Source organism: Pyrgilauda ruficollis, unplaced genomic scaffold (assembly GCF_017590135.1).
Source record: "Pyrgilauda ruficollis isolate IOZ18807 unplaced genomic scaffold, ASM1759013v1 scaffold143, whole genome shotgun sequence".
In the NCBI taxonomy this organism is placed as follows: Eukaryota; Metazoa; Chordata; class Aves; order Passeriformes; family Passeridae; genus Pyrgilauda; species Pyrgilauda ruficollis.
The window spans coordinates 1,313,130-1,331,643 of NW_024512877.1; the positions used below are offsets into that span (position 1 = coordinate 1,313,130).

At 46.6% G+C, this 18,514-nt stretch overlaps 1 protein-coding gene across 2 annotated transcripts in view; it reads left to right on the forward strand.

The window, feature by feature from the left end:
* GDPD5 (glycerophosphodiester phosphodiesterase domain containing 5) overlaps positions 1-18,514 on the forward strand; it is a 99,463-nt gene that overhangs the window by 62,754 nt on the left and 18,195 nt on the right. For both annotated transcript variants that reach the window (XM_041460405.1, XM_041460404.1), the window contains exons 3-8: positions 7,423-7,526; positions 10,896-10,989; positions 11,563-11,622; positions 13,567-13,665; positions 14,837-14,930; positions 17,498-17,643. In XM_041460405.1, coding sequence (XP_041316339.1) covers positions 7,423-7,526; positions 10,896-10,989; positions 11,563-11,622; positions 13,567-13,665; positions 14,837-14,930; positions 17,498-17,643 — 597 coding nt within the window. The remainder of the gene's footprint in view (positions 1-7,422; positions 7,527-10,895; positions 10,990-11,562; positions 11,623-13,566; positions 13,666-14,836; positions 14,931-17,497; positions 17,644-18,514) is intronic.

Here is an 18,514-nt window from a genome sequence, read left to right on the forward strand (position 1 = left end):
GAGCTGGAGGTGTTTCACAAAGTGTAGCAATGATATTTTTAGAGGTTTGGCTCTCTTTTAGTTGCATCTGTTGAGCTGCAGTTCAGCTCCAGCAGCCCCAGCAGGAGCGCATATTTCAGGAATATGTTCTCCGCCGCTTTCTGTGACCTGCTAAATGGAATTGTAAATGGAGCGTGTCACAGCTCAGGAATCTCATTCATGGCATTTTCTAACAAGGTGTGCAGAGAGCTATTAGCCCAGTCCTTGTAATAATCAAGCAAGATGTGCCTGAGATGTGCAGTGACTTACTTTAGGAAACATCTGGTTGAGTGTTGAAGCCTCAGCAGCCACACCAGCAGGGCTTTCTTTTGCTCCTTGCTTCAGACCCATTGTTTGCCGGACCCAATTTCTTCCTTTTTCTTCCCATTTCTTTAATGATTGGCAGGTGCCTCTTATGCAAGACCACAGGGGTTACCAAGGAGTAAAAAACCTCGGCAGTGTTTTTGAAGTGACCAGACTGGCTCAAATTGGTTGTGCTCCCAAAGTTATCCTTCCAGTCACTCCCTCTCCTTCTTGGAGAGGGCTGTAGCAATTGGGGAAAGTCCCATTCCTTATGAAATTTGAAGTACTAAGCCAAGACAGGGGGAAGGCAGAAAATTGAGGATGAGGAGTAAAAAGCAAGAGGTGGAGGAGGAGTTCAAGCAGAGCTTTGCACCAGATGGTGGCGATTGTTGGATGGAGAGAAAACAAAGCCTTTGGGCAGGTTACAAAGTCCTGTGGGAGCTGCCTGATGCACTGTGGGGTCTTGCAGTTTCCTCCTGCTCCCCTGGGCTCCTGAATCTTGAGTCCAAGAGAGGGATGAAAGCCTGATCCCTGTGCAGCCTTAGGTGAGGGAATTTCAGCCCCGGTGCCTCGGTTCTGCTCCGGATGTGCGTGAGGTCTGTGAGGCCAACATTTGCTACTCAAGTCTATTGATCTGCTCACTTAAATGCTTCAAATCCTTGGAGTGCAAGGTGCTTTCCATTAGTTGTGTCCCTCTGCAATGCCAGATGGAGCTGCTGGATGTGCTTTTGGCAGTGAAGGCTGATTGCACCCTGGGCTATAACAATGGCAATGCCGGGTGTGGGTTTTCCTCTCCAAGGACACTTGAGGGAAGACATCTGAACACTGAGGGCTCCCTACAACCATGGCAGGCTTAGAACAGACAGAAGTGAACCCACTGGGACCACCAAACTGTTTGGAACAGGAGCCAGGAACAGAGGAGGAAGGGCAGAGAGCTGGGGTTGTGCAGCTGGAGGTACGAGGAGAGAATTTTGCTACTCCCAGCTAAGGAGAGATTAGAGAAGGTCACAGAATCACAATTTTTTGGTGTTGGGACCTTGAAGATCATCCTGTTCCAACCAGGAACATCTTCCACTGGACCAGGTTGCTGCAAGCCCTATCCAGACTGGACTGGAGAACTTGAGCCAGGACGGCTCTTGGCAAGAGGCGGTGGGCACAACCTGCATCAGGGGAAATTCCAGCTGGACAGAAGGGAAATTTTTCCCCATGAGGGTGGTGGTGAAACCCTGCAGCACATGCCAGAGGAGGGTGGGAATTCAGAACAAGCCACTGCTTTGAGGACTCTGCATTCACATACTGAGAGTTAGTAAGGAAAGTTTGTCATTTCTCTTTAGGGACTGAATTGTTCCCGTTGACAAAACACTCCAGCTGACACTTATTCTTGGTGATCCTCAGTTTCTGGGTCTCTTGGGAGATGGAGTCATCTTTCATCCTCAGAGATGATTTAATAACTTGCTTGAAGAGAGTGTTTTGTTTGTTTGGACAAGATCTGATTGGGTAATCCCAAAATGAGGAATTGCACCGTCAGTTTTCCTTTTGTATTTGCTGGACAAATGTTAACTCTCCTCCTTTCCTCTCCAAGCTAATACTGATAAATGCCTGCAGCAAATTGATTCTTGAAAATGCCAGAAAACAGTGGAGTGCAGACTCCTTAATAAACTCTTTGTTGGATCCAGGAGTGAATTAAAATGGTCTGAAAACACACTTGAGTGATGGTGGTGGTGCTCCAGTCCGACTCCAGCTCCTGGATTTGCTCCTGAGGTAGAGAGCAATTGTTCAGGACTGATCCCTCACAAACCCCATTGGTTTGCTAAAGGCAGGTGCCTGAGCTGGTGGATATTTAGGGATACAAGGATGGGGTGCACTGCATATTCCCACATTGGGCTTTGTTGGTGTGGTCAGATCCACGTGCTGCTGTTTTCCATCTGCTTGTGCATGCCCTGCCCAGTGTGCTGCCAGATTTGTGGGAGGGCTCAGGCTCCTTCCAGTTTCCTCTCAGCAGAAATTCCATCCTCAAGCCAAGATGCCCTTCAGCAAGAAATTGCTTTAAAATATTAGATTTTCTCTAAAAGGCTTCTGTTTTTCAAAACCGGAGTTTTTCTGATTAAAAAAAAAAAGAAGAAGGGGGAGAGGAGGGGGTAAGACATTGTTAAACAGCTTCTTCCTGTTCAAGTTAGATTTTTATTTAGTTATTTCATTATTTTAATGAATGAACAGGAGGTTCACTGTGCTCAGGAGACAGAGAATGGGTAGGGGCCTCCACAGGGACTGAAAGCCATGAATTCCCAGGGGCACTTTGGCTTGAATAAGAGCCTTCTTCCTGGTGGATGACTGGCAGCTCCAGAAACAAGAAGGTCGGCTTCTTCCTCCCCCTCTCCCCCCCTTTTTCCTCCTTTTTTTCTTTTTTTCCCATTTTTCCCCTATTTTTTTCCTTTTTCCTTTCCTCTTTTTTTTTTTTTTTTTCCCAATAAAAATGTATCCCAATTTCTGCACTCATCTGACTTAAACTTCTACACAACTTTGGGTTGTTTCCTCTGCCCAGTCTCAGTGGTGGCTCCTTGTAGAGTTCACAGAATCACTGAATGCTTTGGATTGGAGGAGACTTTAGGGATTATCTTGTTCCAACTCTTGCCATGGGCAGGGACACCTTCCACCAGACGAGGTTGCTCCAAGCTGTTGATGCTCTCCAATTCTCAGCCTTTTAAAGAAAATATCTTTAAGTGGATAAGATCCATCTGCTCTGAGGTGGATCTCCTCAATTCCAAGCACCCACAACCTCCTCCCTGTCTTTAGGTGGAATCTTTGGGTAGAATCTCTGTCTCGAGGTGGAATCTTTCTCTCGAGGTGGAATCTTTCTCTCGAGGTGGAATCTTCCGGTGGACTGCTGTGGTTTCAGCTGCTCTGGGAGAGCTTTGGGCACAGCGGGTTTGTCGTGAGCCCGGTGCAGTCCTCACCCGTGGATGTGAATCCAGGAGGGAACACAAAATCCATCTGTTGCCATCTGAGCTGTGCTGGGGTGAACTGCAGCACGCCCCAGCAGTGGCATTTGGGTTCCCTCACAGGAAAGCTCCTGTGGATGCAGTTGGAAGGGCCCCAGCTCCACCCACATTGATGGAATGTGTGCTGTGAGCTCATCCCTGTGGGAATGGAGCCCTAATCCATCCAGCAGTGGCATTTCCTCAGACCCATTCCCAGTTCAAAGCAGGTTTCTCTCTTTCCAGTTCCTTTTGAAGCTCTCTGAGGGTTCTGGGTGCCAGGGAGGATGCTGGAGGCGTGGGTTTGCCTGGGAAGGGGTTCTGCTCTTTCATCCCAAGGCTGGGAGACGTAGGTGGATCTCAGGGATGCTAATCCTGCTTGGGATGAGCTGACAAGGACTCCAGCAAGCAGCACAGGTGCAGGATGGCATTTCAGGGCTGCTGTCAACTGGGGTGACTCCAGCAGCTTTGCTGGAGCAAAATCCTTCTGCTCTGTTGGCTCCGTGGGCTGTCAGGGAATCTGCTGGCTCTGACCTTCCGTTTTCTTGGCTTCCATGGAACAGACCTTGAGCCAAGGATGTTGTACTGCCCCTGCTTCCCAGCTGGGTCCAGAGGAAATGTGAGGGGGCAGCTGAGCTCGTGGTGCAGCATTTCAGCAACCCTGGGGACTGTGTGTGGTAAAAATAAGGAATTTAATATGGTGTCACATGTTGAACCCTCTGTTTTGGCTGCAGGGCTCAGGCAGGGTTTGGGACAGGCTTCTTAATTATGTAATTTAAATCAATGTTAATTGTAAGTATATTTAATTTATTTATATATCCTATCACTATATAAATTTTAATTATTTTAATATATAATATGAAGAATATTAATTATATGGTTGATCTTGGTGATCTTAGAGTTCTTTCCCAGCCTTTCTAATTTTATGATTAATAGAATTAAGCTCAGGAGGACAGGCACATGTAAATGCAGTGATAACCACTTCAGATCAATGCAGTCTCACCCTGTGCAGTCTTGATTTTCAAGATCTTAAGTGTTGGTTATCTGTTCTAAGTTCACACCACACTCTGAATCCTGACACAGTGCTGATCTGCTTTTTGGGAGGAAAATGGGCAATTTAGATAGCCTGGATTTCCTGGTCAAAGGGTTTCTTCAGTTCATAAATGGTGCCATGCTGGGAATGTCTCCTGGCATATGTGTGATCATCTGGAATGAAATAGGTGAGAAATTCCTGTTCCTAATATAGAATTGAGAAAGTCCTTCTAGGAGAGGCTGGTGGGAGTGTGTGTATAGTTAGACCTCAAAACATCTCCTACAGATCCTGCAATAAATAAAATAAACTTCCTGAGCCTCTCCACTTTCCTGTGCCACTGCAGTAAATAATGCTTTGTCTGGCTTGGGGAGTCGCAACAAAAGAGACTGGCAGAGCCTTCAGTTAACCAAAACTAATCCCTAAATTGGAAAATCTGTCCCCTGTGATACGAATTTCAGTGCTGTTTTAAACAAGATTAAATCTTCCAAGCACAGGAGTGGGCAAAATCCGTGAGCCAGCGTCACAGATGAATCAAACATTGGCTTTTCTGCAGCAAATTCCTTTAATATGTGGATTGGGTTTTTTCCCCCAAAACCCCCTAACCTGGAGCTGTTTTCACTCCCACCTGGCATGGGGTAGGAATTGGGGATGTGCAAAAGTGGTGGAGAACGTGTGTGAAACATTGATTTATATATTTATTTGTTATTAAGGATTGCGTTATTTTAATGAAAATTTAAAAATCTGGAAAACTACAGCTTGGTAGAACGTCTCTGTCTTCATTAATTCCCTTTTGGGGCCCTTCTCATTGTGTCTGTTGATCACTGAATCAGAGAATGGTTGGAAGGCACCTTAAAAATCCAATATTCTTGTGTTTTTTCTGGAAGCCCACTGAGAAAAGTGCCTGAACTCACTGAAGGATGCCTTGAGACAGAAGAATTTGCCTGGGTTTTCACAAAACCAGCAAGGCATGGCAAGGGCTCCCTCAAGGACAGACCCAAAATGGCTTTTGGAGAGCTTGCCACAAGCTCTGCTGCTTGCATGTGAATAAGGGGGGGAATTATCTTTATATATACAGGGGGAAAAGCTCAAAGGTTTTAAAATGTTTTCCCTGGCTTGTTTATCAAATCAGTGTCATCCAGTGCATGAATATCAGCAAAGCTCAGCCCAGAGTGACCTTTAAAGAGCTGGAGGGTGGGATTTTTGTAGAAATGTTGGTCTTTGGCATAAAAGATACCTAAAAAAACCCCAAATATATGCAGGAATATAAGCCGTATTTAACTTATATGGGCAATGAGGTGTTAGACCCAAATGTAGAGGGGGAGAGAAAATCCCAACAAACAGTGGGAAATGGAGGTTTGAGATCTTGGGGATGTGCAGACTGCCAGGCATCCAGAAGGAGGGGAATGGTTTGGCTTGGAAGGGACCTTGGAGCCATCCAGTGCCACCCCACCTTGGGAGGGGACACCTTCCTTATCCCAGGCTGCTCCCAGCCCTGTCCACAAATGTATGCAGGAATATATGCCATATTTAACTTATATGGGCAAGGAGGCATTAGACCCTAATGTAGAGGGGGAGAGAAAATCCCAACAAACAGTGGGAAATGGAGGTTTGAGATCTTGGGGATGTGCAGACTGCCAGGCATCCAGAAGGAGGGGAATGGTTTGGCTTGGAAGGGACCTTGGAGCCATCCAGTGCCACCCCACCTTGGGAGGGGACACCTTCCTTATCCCAGGCTGCTCCCAGCCCTGTCCAGCCTTTGGAACACTTCCAGGGGTCCAGGGGCAGCCATGGCTTCTCTGGGCAAAATTGCATGTCTTGATTTGGGTTATATAGCCAAGAATTTGGAATTTCTAGCAGAAAACATCATTTTTGGCACAGCAAAAATGAAATCATTCCAACTCTTTTTATTGCTTTATTTTGGTTTCTTTTTTATGTACAATGGAGGATACAAGGAGGAGCTGTATCACAGGATTGGTATCCAGGGTGATGCATAATGAAAAATAGTCACAGTTAAAAATAATTATAAAATTAATTCACAGTTAAGTTGATAACTGGAGTTATCTCTTCCCTTAGCATGGAAAGGTAGGCAAAAACTAGTATTTTTTAATGTTTCTGTTGTCACTATGTTGGTTACATTGTTTTGCATAATTAAAAAGCCAGGGGAGTTCACCAGAGAAAAGAGCATTTTCCAAAAAGATCGATGTGTGCTCAGGGTCTGGAAGGGAATTATGGTGGCAGAGTTGCTCATTGTCTTTTCCAGTCTTCATCCTTCCTTGCTCATTTTGAGAAGAGAGAATTTGTTGGAATATTTTCCCTGCAGAATTTATTTCAGTGTTTTCCCTGTTGAAATGAAAACACTTGTGGATTGTTTAAGGCCAAGGAGTGAAAACCAACCAGGAGCCCATGGAGATGGTGCTGGTGGGAAGCACTTTGAAAACACTGATTGATGTCCCTGTGGTTTGGGATTTCACCCGTGGTATTGGAGCAGGGGCACGGAACAGATTTACCTGAGGGATTTCTGTGTGTGTTTGTGTGTTGAGTAGGATTTGAAATGCTCCTGCACGCTGAATGTTGGTGCTGGTGTGGTCTGTTTGCAAAGCAATTAAAATATGTGGTGGTGGTGGGAGGAATAAATGGTGGGGATGGGTGGTTTGGCTCTGCAGGATCTGAGCACCTCAGGGGAAGCAATAAGGAGTAGGAACATCCCTAATCTGCTGTGTAATCTTCACCATGTGATAGCTACTCATTTAGGCTAAGCCCAGGGGAGGGAAGATGCATGAGAATGGAAAAGTTAATGAAACAATTGCCTCAAAAAAAAACCCCCAAAACACCTAAACAACCACCAACAAAAACCCCTCACCAAACAGAACCCCAGCTCCAATTCTGGAAATGTCCCCTCTTCCTTGACAGCTGCAGAAATGCTCTTCCAGCCCTCCATAAGATGAATCTGCATAAATGAGCCCTCTGCCCTGACCAGGGGAAATTTGGGACATTTCCAAATTTGCCTTTGGAAATGCCTCTTTACTCCACTGAGTCTCCTCAGCTGGGATCAAGTGGGATCCTATTGACACTGACTTCTCTTTTCCTCCACAGTGGGAGCGCCTCTGGTTCCTCATCCTCACCTCATCCTTCTTCCTCACCCTGGTCTGGTTTTACTTCTGGTGGGAAGTTCACAATGACTACAATGAAATCAACTGGTGAGTAGAGCTTCCCTCAGGAAATTTGGGTTTTGGCCATCGTGCACCTGCTTGGCACAGCTTTGGATTCATCCGGATCCTTTGGATGGAGCTGTAATGATGAGAAAGGGAAAAGTGGGGCTCAAGGAGAGCTGCTTCTCCTGATCTGCATGTAGATGTAACGTGGCCTCACGTCTCCGCTTCGTGGCTGGGTTTTTGTTTGTTTATCTTGATGGTTGGCTGGATTTGAAAGTGACTGAGCAATTTGGCTGCAGCTATTCCACAAAATATCCATGGCAGAAATTCAGCCTGAAGCACATGGGTGTGGAAAATATTGCACAAAGTTGGAAGGAGCTGAAAAGGAGCTTTGCAGTGGGATGTGCTGGAATTTAGGGTGTTGCCAGCTGCCTCCAGTGCTGGAAATTATTCTCCCTTTTATTATGGGCAGCATCTTAAAACATTTTGACAGCACCTTGGGCTGTATTCTAACCAAACTGCTTTGACATCATCTTCTTGTCAAACATAAGATGTAAAGTGTGTTTTGAAGCACAGTGGGGAGCTGATCCCTTAAGTAAATCATCTGCTTTAGATGCTGGAGCTATGTGAGGGAGAGTGTTTACCAACATGGTGATGTGAGCTGGCTCCTCCCAGGAGAAAATGGTTTTTTTCTCTTTGCTCACACCCACACTGTGTGAAGTGAAACCAGTACCATGGCCCTGGGTTATTTCTAACAGCAGCATGATAAAAATGCCTTTTTTTAAAAGGAAATTTGGGAGCTCCTCTCTTCTTCAGTTTGTACTCTCAGTAAAGGATGTGATTGCTCCAGTGCAAAACCAGCTCTGTCTGAGCTCAAAGTTATGAGAGGGCTAAAAACATTCCTTCAGAAATGAAGGAAAGCCCTGGGAATGCTGGGAATGGGCACTGCAGTTGCAGTGCTGCCAAGTTTTGGGTCCCCGAATATTCTTGCAGAAATGGGGGGAGATGTGCAGGTCTGCTCTGGATGCAAGAGGCATTTGGGATTTAACACATCCAGATGTCACCTGCAGCCCAAAACCCTGTCCCTGCCGTGCAGCCCAGGGTGCTGGAAGCACATCCACTGGGAAGGGAGTCTCTCAGGATTCCCTCTGGTCTGGAAGAGGCTCTCTGGATGGAAAACAGCATTTCAGTGCTGAGAATGGGCCAGTGCTTTGTGTGTGCTGGAACCCCAGCTAGACCCCTGCTCCACACACACCACCAGAGGTCGAGCAGGGTTCCTGGAAAACAGCTGTGGAAAGGCTGGGGAGGAGGAGGAGAACACAGGGTGGTGAGGTTTTAATTACAGCCATGCCAGTTCCAGGCAAGGGGGAGAAATAATTTCCATTGGGTCCATGCAGGCTGCGCCTGGCCCTTCCCTTCCAGCACAGCTGCATGGGCTCTGTGAAAACAGAGCAGTTTGGGGCAGACAGGGTGTGAAGGACTTGAAAGCATCACTTTATTCCCAGCAGGGCTGTGAACCTGTTACTGATGAGGCACAGTGAGGTCCTGGTGTTTAGAAACAGCACCTTTGCTGTTCCTCTGTCGTTGTCACTTCTGGGTGGTGTTTTTGGACAAGATTTCTTTGCTGCTTGCTCCTGCTGCCTTCCTCTCTGCTCCACCGATTTCTTGGCAAGCTCTGGCAAGCTCCCAGAGGAGGGGAAGGGCTCTTTGGGCATGGCTCAGTGTGCCATGCCCAAAGAGCTGCCAGGACCTTCCAGAGGAACTAGGGGAAGGAGTTGCTGTGATATTGGTGTGAGGAGCTGCTGAGCTCCTTCCTGCCCTCCAGAGCTCATCCCTGGCAGCTCTCCTAGCTCCTGTCACCTTCAGCCTGTCCCACCAGGTGGAGAGGGACTGGAGGAGAACTTCCTCCATCTCTGGGACTTGTTCCAGCTCTGCACCACCCACTAAGAGGAGATTTTTCAACCCAAACCTCTGGGGGCCTTGACTCTCTGCCACCCTTGAGGAGCTTTTTCATCTTCACACCTGTGTGTCAGGCAGCTTGGGCAGCAGCTAGGTCATTTCAACTTGTAAGGACCAAAGTGCTGTTCTGGGATTGAAATGGGTTTTAGAAGGACAAGGCAAAATTTTGGGCCAGCATGTGTTGCTTCAGGCTTTTAACATTGAGGTCCTTGTTAGTGAAGGTGCTTTGTGCCTCTTAAATATTTTTTTTTTAATTTATTGCTTTTGATATTTCCCTTTTTGGTGTCTACACTTGATCTGCACTGAGGTGTGTAGTGCACCAGAAGGATTCACTCCAGCTCAGGCAGGCTGTGGGGATGCTCTAATTTGTGAACCTGCCTGTGTTCCCCCTGGAGCAGGACCATAAATGCGAGTCTGTGTAGCAAATGTTTTCCTCCTTGGTTCTGGAGAAAGCTCATCTGCTTCCTAGCTGCCATGGACCCAGCAGTTTAAAACAATCATTTGCACATCAAGTGAAGGCCTGGTGCCCTCAGAGGGGCATTGAAGGGACATCAGAGCAAAAGCTGAAATGGACTGAGAGCTAAGGAAGCTCTGGGAGGTGGCATCAGCACAGACTTCAGAGGAGCCCTCTTTCCTTTCTTCCCTCTTTTTTCCTAGCAGCACGTCTGGATCCCTGCAGATCCCTGGTTTGTGCTCTTTGACTCCCTGAGCAGAACCTGGCCCTGGGCCAGAACCTAGACCTGTTGAGCCCAAGGATTTGCTCTCCAGGTCCCACAGGGGAGCTTTACTCCTGGACAGAATTAGAATCAGTGAATATCCTGAATTAGATCATGGAGTCCAGCTCCTAGCTCTGCGCAAGACAGCCCCAAAAATCACCCCAGAGTTTGTCCAAATAGACCAGAGGTTCTGGCTGTTGAATGATGCTGGATTTGAGTGCTGGAGAGGAGACTGAGTCTTTGACCTGCATTTATATAATGCAGCATTTCTGTCTGTGACACAAAAAAAAAAAAAAAAAAAAAAAAAACCAAAAGGAAAAAAAAGGCAAAAAAAAAAAAAAAAAGCCCAGCCACCTACTTGAATGAGCTGATTCCACCCTAGAACCATCCTGTCCTTGCTGTGCCAAATGGTTTGCATGGAGATAATGTCAACCCTGATCCAAGCCAATTTAGGGATGTTGTTTTGTTTTTGGCTTTTTTTTCCTAAAAATCCAGAGGAGAAATTTGAATCCAGGTCAAGTCTGAACTGTCAGAAGCTGCAAGAGGGGTTCTGGGGTTTCTCTACCTCCCTCTATCCAGTTAATTTCCATAAGGGATTAAAGCACTGGGTTGTCACTTGTGCTTTTTGCTGCCTATCTCTTTTCTGGAAAGATCTGTTTTCTAAAGTCTTGTCTAACCCCACTGGAGCTGTTCTGGTGTTGAATCCCTTCTTAATCTCTCCTTCCCACTTCTCCTCCAGGTTTTTATATAACCGAATGGGATATTGGAGTGACTGGTCCATTCCAATCCTTGTAACAACTGCTGCTGGCTTTACCTACATCACAATGTTACTGGTGAGTACAGTGAAATCCCATTTCTTAGAGCTTTGTGTGTTGGCTTTAAAAAAGCCACGAGCTCCTCAGGCCATCAACAACTTGAGGAGTTTTCTCTCAGAAGTGACTCCTCTCTCCTTCTCTTTCTCTTAGCCTGAAGTTGCATACAATCAAAAGTGAGAAACTTGCATACAATCAAAAGTGATGGTCTTTGAGCTCAGATGCTCAAAAGTAAAAGACAGATACCCTCAGGAGAGGAAAACAGTTTTGTTATCCATGGTATGGCCCAGTTTCCACTTCTGTCTTCTGGGCACAGTTGTTTCCCTTTGTCCCAGGGTGCTGGGACCTTCAGGGAGGTGTCCATACAGGTGGCACTGCTTCCTGCAGCCCCAGGATCTGTGAGCCAGACTCTGAACTCCCTGCCCCTTGGAGGGCAAAGCTTTTTCCTCCACATCCTTGGCTTTGGAGAGGCTCTGCTGGCCCATCCTGCCCCCACTCCTGCTGTCCCCTTGGTTGGTGACGTGTCCCTGCTTGCTCAAACACCACAAAGGGTGGTGATGTGCCTCTGTCTGACTCTCTGTTTGTCCCTCCCAGATCCTGGCACTGTGTCACATAGCGGTGGGACAGCAGATGAACCTGCACTGGCTGCACAAGGTAAGTCTCAGCTCCAAGGGGAGCAGGTTCTTGGGAATGCTGGACCCTGAGGAGCAGGCAGAGGGTGGCACTTCTGTCACTGTGTCCTTGGGAAGAGCATGAAATGTCTGTGGTGCATGTGCGGCCTCATGAGCAAACTGCTCATCAAAGCCTGGGGGCAGAGAATTTGGTGAAATGCTTTTGGCCCTTGCTGGTAGAGAGGCCACCTGTGGAGATGGATAGAGCAGCCTGATTCAGTCCCAGCTCAGGTGCTCCAGGAACCTCTCTGGGGCTCCTTTCTGTGCTGAAGCCATCCCTGGAGAGGGGCTGAGCAGAGGTGAAGCTGTTCAGAGTGTGCTTGGAGGGACCAGCTGGGGAAGCCTTGGGAGAAGAAGATGTAGGTGTTGAAGCTGAGGGTGTGCAGGGTGAGGTTTGCTGGGCCCAAGGGGATTTGTGTGTGAAGTGATTTGGGAACCACAAGAAAAGATATTTGGAGCACAGAAAGGGAGGGGAAGGGGGTGCAGGGAGAGAAAATGGGTTGGCAGGATCCCATTGTGGCTGGCAGTCTGCTAACTGGAAATGGAGGGACCAGTTCTGACTCTGCCAATTCCCAGCTCCTCCTGGAATTCTGCACATGATGTAGGATCAGAGCCTGAACCTCCCAGGACAGGGAGAGCAGGCACTTCCCCACCCTGCCTTTTTCTTTTCCTTTTTTTATTTTCCTTAGAGATTACAGAAACTATGCTTCCTCAGGGGAAGAGGATGCAATCAGAGAGAGGGGGCAGGGACTGTCTGACTGCTGCTGCAGCAAATAAATTATCAATTCCTGAGTCTGACATAGGTTTCTTTATCAGGGAAAATGGTATTTTTCAGATATGTTGGTGGGCTGAGATGAGTAAGTCCAGAAGAGGGATGTGTTGGTGGTCAGTTCTACCCTCTGGACTCCCACCCTTCCTCCTTCTTCCAAGAAGTCCCTTTTTCATCACAGCTCAGATGTGTGGCTCTGTCTCTTCCCTTCCCCACACCTCCCTCAGCTTCCTAAGGATGTTGAGATACAAGGCTGGAATAAGTTAATATTTTTCTGTACTGTACTGAATTAACTTCAAGTATAGATGAAGGTGTGTGGGAAAGGCTGGTATGGGCAAAGCACACAACTCCTTCCAATTTTCTCCTGTAATTCTGTGCAGAGGGTTGTAAGCCAAGTGGGAGATGAGTGTGAGGGGAGAAGAATTGGATCTGATGTGAGGAGTGGAGATTTGTGTCCTGACACCTCTGTGCCACCCAGCATGGCCACACCAAGGGGAATTAGGGCTCTAGAAAGAGAAATCCTGTCTCCATGTACCAAAGGGGTTCTGTAAATGTTGGCAATGTGGGATTTTATTTGCTGGTCCAGGTATTAAACCTGACATTGGCCTGGAGGAGCCCTGTGCACCTGGAATGTGATCCATTCATTTCTGGGGATCAATTTTCTGCCAAGTCTCCCCTGCAGGTTTTGGATCTGCAGCAGCATCCTTTGGCTCTGGCAGAGCAGCAGAGGCTGAATAGCAGGCACAGGCAGAGAGTGGGGAATTATTTTTAGACAGACAGCCCAGATTTTCAGCCTTTGCAGCTGGAGTTATTTCCGTGGCACTTTTCCATGGTTTGAACTTTTTACCTTCACCACGGAGGTCGCGTTTTCTTTTTGGCTGCTTTGCTCACACCTCTGAGTGCTTCCACGTGAGAGGGAGGCTGGGGGAGGTCCTGGTGGGCTGAGGTCTGTCACCTCAATGCCACCACTGTCCCTTCCCCAGCCCCAGTATCTGTTCTAACACGAGCCCAACCTCCTTCCCCGTGAGTCTTTTTTCAGACCTTTTATTACACGCAAAGCTTTTCTCTCTCCATTTCCCAACCTATAATATATATCCCAACCTAATTTTTATAATAACCACAGTCCCCAGCCTGTAAATACCCTCTGGTTTCTTGCAGATTGGCCTGGTGACAACCCTGATAACTACTGTGGTGACCATGTCATCGATAGCACAGCTTTGGGATGATGAGTGGGAGATGGTATTTATTTCACTGCAGGTAAGTTGTCTGCAAGGATGCTTCCCTGGGGGAGGAAAGGGGCCAGTGCAGCTAAATTCCCTGGGATTTATGTATTTCTGTAGGATAAAACTCTGTCTTGATGGTTGTCACGGCCCAAATTGAAATCTTGGCAATGAGAAAATTGTTTTAAGGAAGACTTGTGGTGTCTTGCAGGGCTAGAGAAGTATGAAAGGAAAATACCTAGACTTAATTTCTTACAGTTCCTTTTTTCCCTCCTTCCTCAAAAAAAGAAGTCCAAAAATATTTTGCCCATTTTGCTTAAGAGGTGCTTGCTTCTGCTGACGTGTATTTGGGAGTATGCAAATCTATGCAAATACAGGGGGTGGAAATGGCATTCACACAAGTGACTAACATTTCTCCCAAGTGCTTTATTTTATTGGGATATTTTAAAGATTTAGGCAGGGAGTTGGAGAGCAGAAGCACCACTCAGATGATACATCTCCAGCTTTGTGTCATGGTGCTGCACCCTGCTGATACAGTCCAGAGTGTTCAGAGAATTCCAGAAGAGTTTGGGTGGGAAGGGACCTTAAATTCCATCCAGTGCCACCCCCTGCCATGGGCAGGGACACCTTCCACTAGCCCAGGGTGCTCCAAGTCCTGTCCAGCCTGTCCTTGGATATTTCCAGGCATCCAAGGACAGCCAGAGCTGCTCTGGGCACCCTGTGCCAGTGCCTGCCCACCCTGATCCTGAATTTTTTTCCTTATATTTAGTCTGAACCTACACTATTCCAGTTTAAAACCATTCCCTCATGTCCCACTGCAGCTGACCCTAATAAAGTCTGTCCACATTTTCTTACAGACCCCCTTTAAGTCCTAAAAAGCCACAATAAGTTGTCCCTGGAGCCTTTTCCAGGTGAACTCCCCAGCCTGGTTCCAGAGCAGAGAGACTCCAGCCCTGGAGCAGCTCTGTGGCCTCCTCTGGATTCCCTCCAGCAGCCCTTTTTCCAAATATCTGTGTTATTGGGGGAGAAATTCCCCTAAAAGGGAGTTAGAACTTTCCTCCTTTCCCTTCAGAGCAGCCTAAATGCCAGAGGCCATGGCAGGATTGGGAAGAAGCAATGGCCGAAACACAACCTGCAAAACCAACACATTTTCGAGGTGCTGGGGTGTTTTTAATCACATTTTCCTCTCCTGTTCTTGTGCCCTGCAGGCCACAGCCCCTTTCTTGCATATAGGAGCCCTGGCAGCTGTCACAGCACTGTCGTGGTTGGTGGCAGGGCAGTTTGCACGGACAGAGAAAGCCAGTGAGTACTCCTGTGTCCCTGCAGGCTGGGGACTGCCTGCTCCTCTTGGGTCTCTTTTTTCCCCCCCTTGCTTCTCTTCTTTCCCCCCTTGTTTCCCTTTTTCCCCTCCTCGTTTCTCTTTTTCCCTCCTCGTTTCTCTTTTTCCCTCCTCGTTTCTCTTTTTCCCTCCTCGTTTCTCTTTTTCCCTACTTGTTTCTGTTTTTTCTTCCCCTTGTTTCTCTTTCCCCCTTGTTTCTCTTTTCCCCCCTTGTTTCTCTTTGCTCCCATCTTATTTCTCTTTGCCCCCACCTTGTTTCTTTCTTCCCCCCATGTTTCTCTTTTTCCCCATGTTTTTTTTTCCCTTGTTTCTCTTTTTCCCCTTTCTCTCTTCCCCCCCCTTGTTTCTCTTTTTTCTTCCCCTTGTTTCTCTTTTTCTTCCACTTGTTTCTGTTTTTTCTTCCCCTTGTTTCTCTTTCCCCCCTTGTTTCTCTTTGCTCCCATCTTATTTCTCTTTGCCCCCACCTTGTTTCTTTCTTCCCCCCATGTTTCTCTTTTTCCCCATGTTTCTTTTTTTAACCCTTGTTTCTCTTTTTCCCCTTTCTCTCTTCCCCCCCCTTGTTTCTCTTTTTTCTTCCCCTTGTTTCTCTTTTTCTTCCCCTTGTTTCTCTTTTTTCTTCCCCTTGTTTCTCTTTCTTCCCCCCATGTTTCTCTTTTTCCCCCATGTTTCTTTTTTTCCCCTTGTTTCTCTTTTTCCCCCTTCTCTCTTCCCCTCCTTGTTTCTTTTTCCCTTGTTTCTCTTTTTTCCCCCCTTGCTTCTTTTTTCTTTCCCCTTGTTTATCTTTTTTTTTCCCCTTGTTTCTCTTTTCCCCCATGTTTCTCTTTCTCCCCCCTTGTTTCTTTCTTCCCCCTTGTTTCTTTCGTTTTTTTTTTGTTCAATTATTTTAATAAGCCAGGAAGCTGTTTTTCCTTCTCGCTTTCTGTTCCTGGATTGTTTTGCTTGTTTTTAAGAAAAAACCAGTGCTATTTCTTGATCTTATTTCAGACTCATTTGACTCATGGAATTTATCTTACCTGGAAGAGTTTACAGGCTTTTTGGTGCAGACATGGTGGTTTAGAAATAAAAGAAAAAAATCCAAAATATCCACGAGAACCTGCAGTCACTTTTAATGGAAAATAGGATTTAAATGTTTTTGAAACAGCTGCAGGCCTTGGTGCAAGCCTGTTCTTGCCAGGTCTTAGTGGCATTTCAACTTTTTTTTTTCTGAACAAATTTTTATGGTTTTTTTTTGCTCTGGTTAAACTGAATTTTCAGAGCCTGGTTGGTGTTTGGGTGCTCCTGGGTGAGGATCCCATTCTGTGTCTGCTGCAGGTTTGGGTGCTGGTGACACCTTAAGGTGCAGGACACAGCATGAGGTCCCTTAGCCAGGTGTCACTGAGTTCCTGGAGTGCTCCCTGAGTGATGGAGATAAAAATCCCTGGCAGAGTTCCTGGAGTTACTTTCTGCCTTGTGGGAACATGTGTGAATGAGCCTAATAGATGCTGGAAGCAAAAAGGAGCCTCTTTATGAGTGAAACCAGATCAGCTGAGCTGGCCCTAAAAATAAAAAAACCACTGCCTTCTCTATCTTGCATCCATTGCAAATATTTGTTTTAAGGGGTTTGGTTTAGGGGTTTTTGTGTGGCAGGGGATTTTGTGTGAGTTTTGGGGTATTTTTGCTGTTTCTGGTTTTTTTTTGGTTTGTTGTTTTTTTTTTTTGTTTTTTTTTTTTTTAAGGTTATCCCTTGTATTCCAAAGCCTTCATGAGTTTGCAAAATAAATAATAATTTTTAAAAAATTAAAAAATCAAGTCTCTTGCTGCAACATTTGTGGTTTCAAGTGGCTCCAGGTATTTTAGGAGTTCAGAGCTGCCTGTTGTTTTTTAGAAGGAGCACAGGGCATGATTCTGTTGTTCTGTCAGCACCTTCCAGAGATTCCCAGGGAGCCTGGGCTTGGTGGGAAGTCACTGATAAATGGAATTTGGGTGGCATGGGAGGCAGTACTGCTCATCTGGCCCCAAGCACTGCAGCTCTGTCACAGCCCAGGGATTTATTTAAACATCTCCAGCTTGCTCAGGAAAACATTATTGCCATTTTCTGGTGCACATCTCAAGGCAGAAGCAGCTGAAGTGGCTTTGCCCTGAAGTGGGTGGTGCTGGTGAAGCACCAGTATAAACTTTAGAGGCACTGAGGTGGTGCCATGGCTTATTTTTAGCTGTGTGTGACTGGTGAATTATTTCTCTCGTCAGGCAGGGCAAAATTTGGAGCTGTCCCACCCAAAGGGTGGAAATGCCAACAACATTTTGAGCTGCATTTCTGGGAGTTGAAGCAATTCACTTATTGTTTCCCCAGTACAAAATGAAGTGAAAACCTCTTTCAGAATTTGATAATTTTTTTTTTTTTAATGTTTTTCCCTGAACACAGAGCTCTGCTCTCACACTGCAGGCACTGGCAGCAGGTGAGCCTCGACAGAGGAGTCCTGCCTTTGTTCCTGTGGCATGAGGAGGTCAGGGCCAGCCTTTTGACCATCTCTGTGTCTCTCTGTCCACCCAGCCTCGCAGATGCTGATGTTCACTGCATACCTGGCAGCTGTAGTTGCACTTTACCTCGTCCCCCTGGCCATCTCCTCCCCCTGCATCATGGAGAAGAAGGCCCTGGGACCCAAGCCAGCCATCCTGGGGCACCGAGGGGCTCCCATGGTGAGTAGTGACCCTGTGCTGCTGTCACCTGGCACTCTGCAGGGCATGGGTGCAGTCTGGAGGCACTCCTGCTGCCTGGGATTGCTGTGGAAATAAAGCAGGGCTTGAGGCAAGTGACACCCCAGATGTTTGAGGTGCAAACAGAAGGGCAATTCAGGCTGGTTTGTGCCACTGCATTCTGCTGGCTTTCATAGAATTGTGGAGTCCTTCCCTTCATCTTCTCTTCCATCCTCTTTCTCTTCCCAAACATTGCCACCATCTGTTTGGGGTGGCTTTTTTCTTCAGGCTTTGGTTTGTGCTGCTTTGTGCAGGTGAAATTAAGAAGCACTTGCTTTGCTGCACAGCTTCTTTACATATCAAAAATGAGAGCAGTTAACCTGGCTGCTGGCCTGATTGATAGCAGCAAACCCTCACAATGAACATCTTCTGCCAGGGCAGGAGAAGGGCTTGTCTGGGAAATAAATCTGTGTCAGGTCAGATCCTCTTTCATTAAATCAAGCTTCAGCTTTCTTGTGTGGGCAGTACAATAATCAGGTCTCATCTCCTGAATCTAGTTATTAAATCCCTAATGGCTTTTGCTTATGAGTTTATCCTCTTGTCCATTGTAGGGTTGGTGGTTTGTTGGTTTTTTTTCTGGTTTGTTTTGTGCTTTTTCACTATTTTTCAGTCAGGTTGAGGAGGACCCAAATTTACTGAAAATTTGGGTCACAGAATCCCAGAATGGTTTGGATGGGAAGGGACCTTGAAGACCATTGAGGTCTGAGCCCCTGCCATGGGCAGGGTTAGTTATGGATGCTCTCTAAAATACGGGGATTAAAGACATGTTTTATTTTGTGTTTTAAACAGAACTCTTATTGCCTTGGAGTGTTAC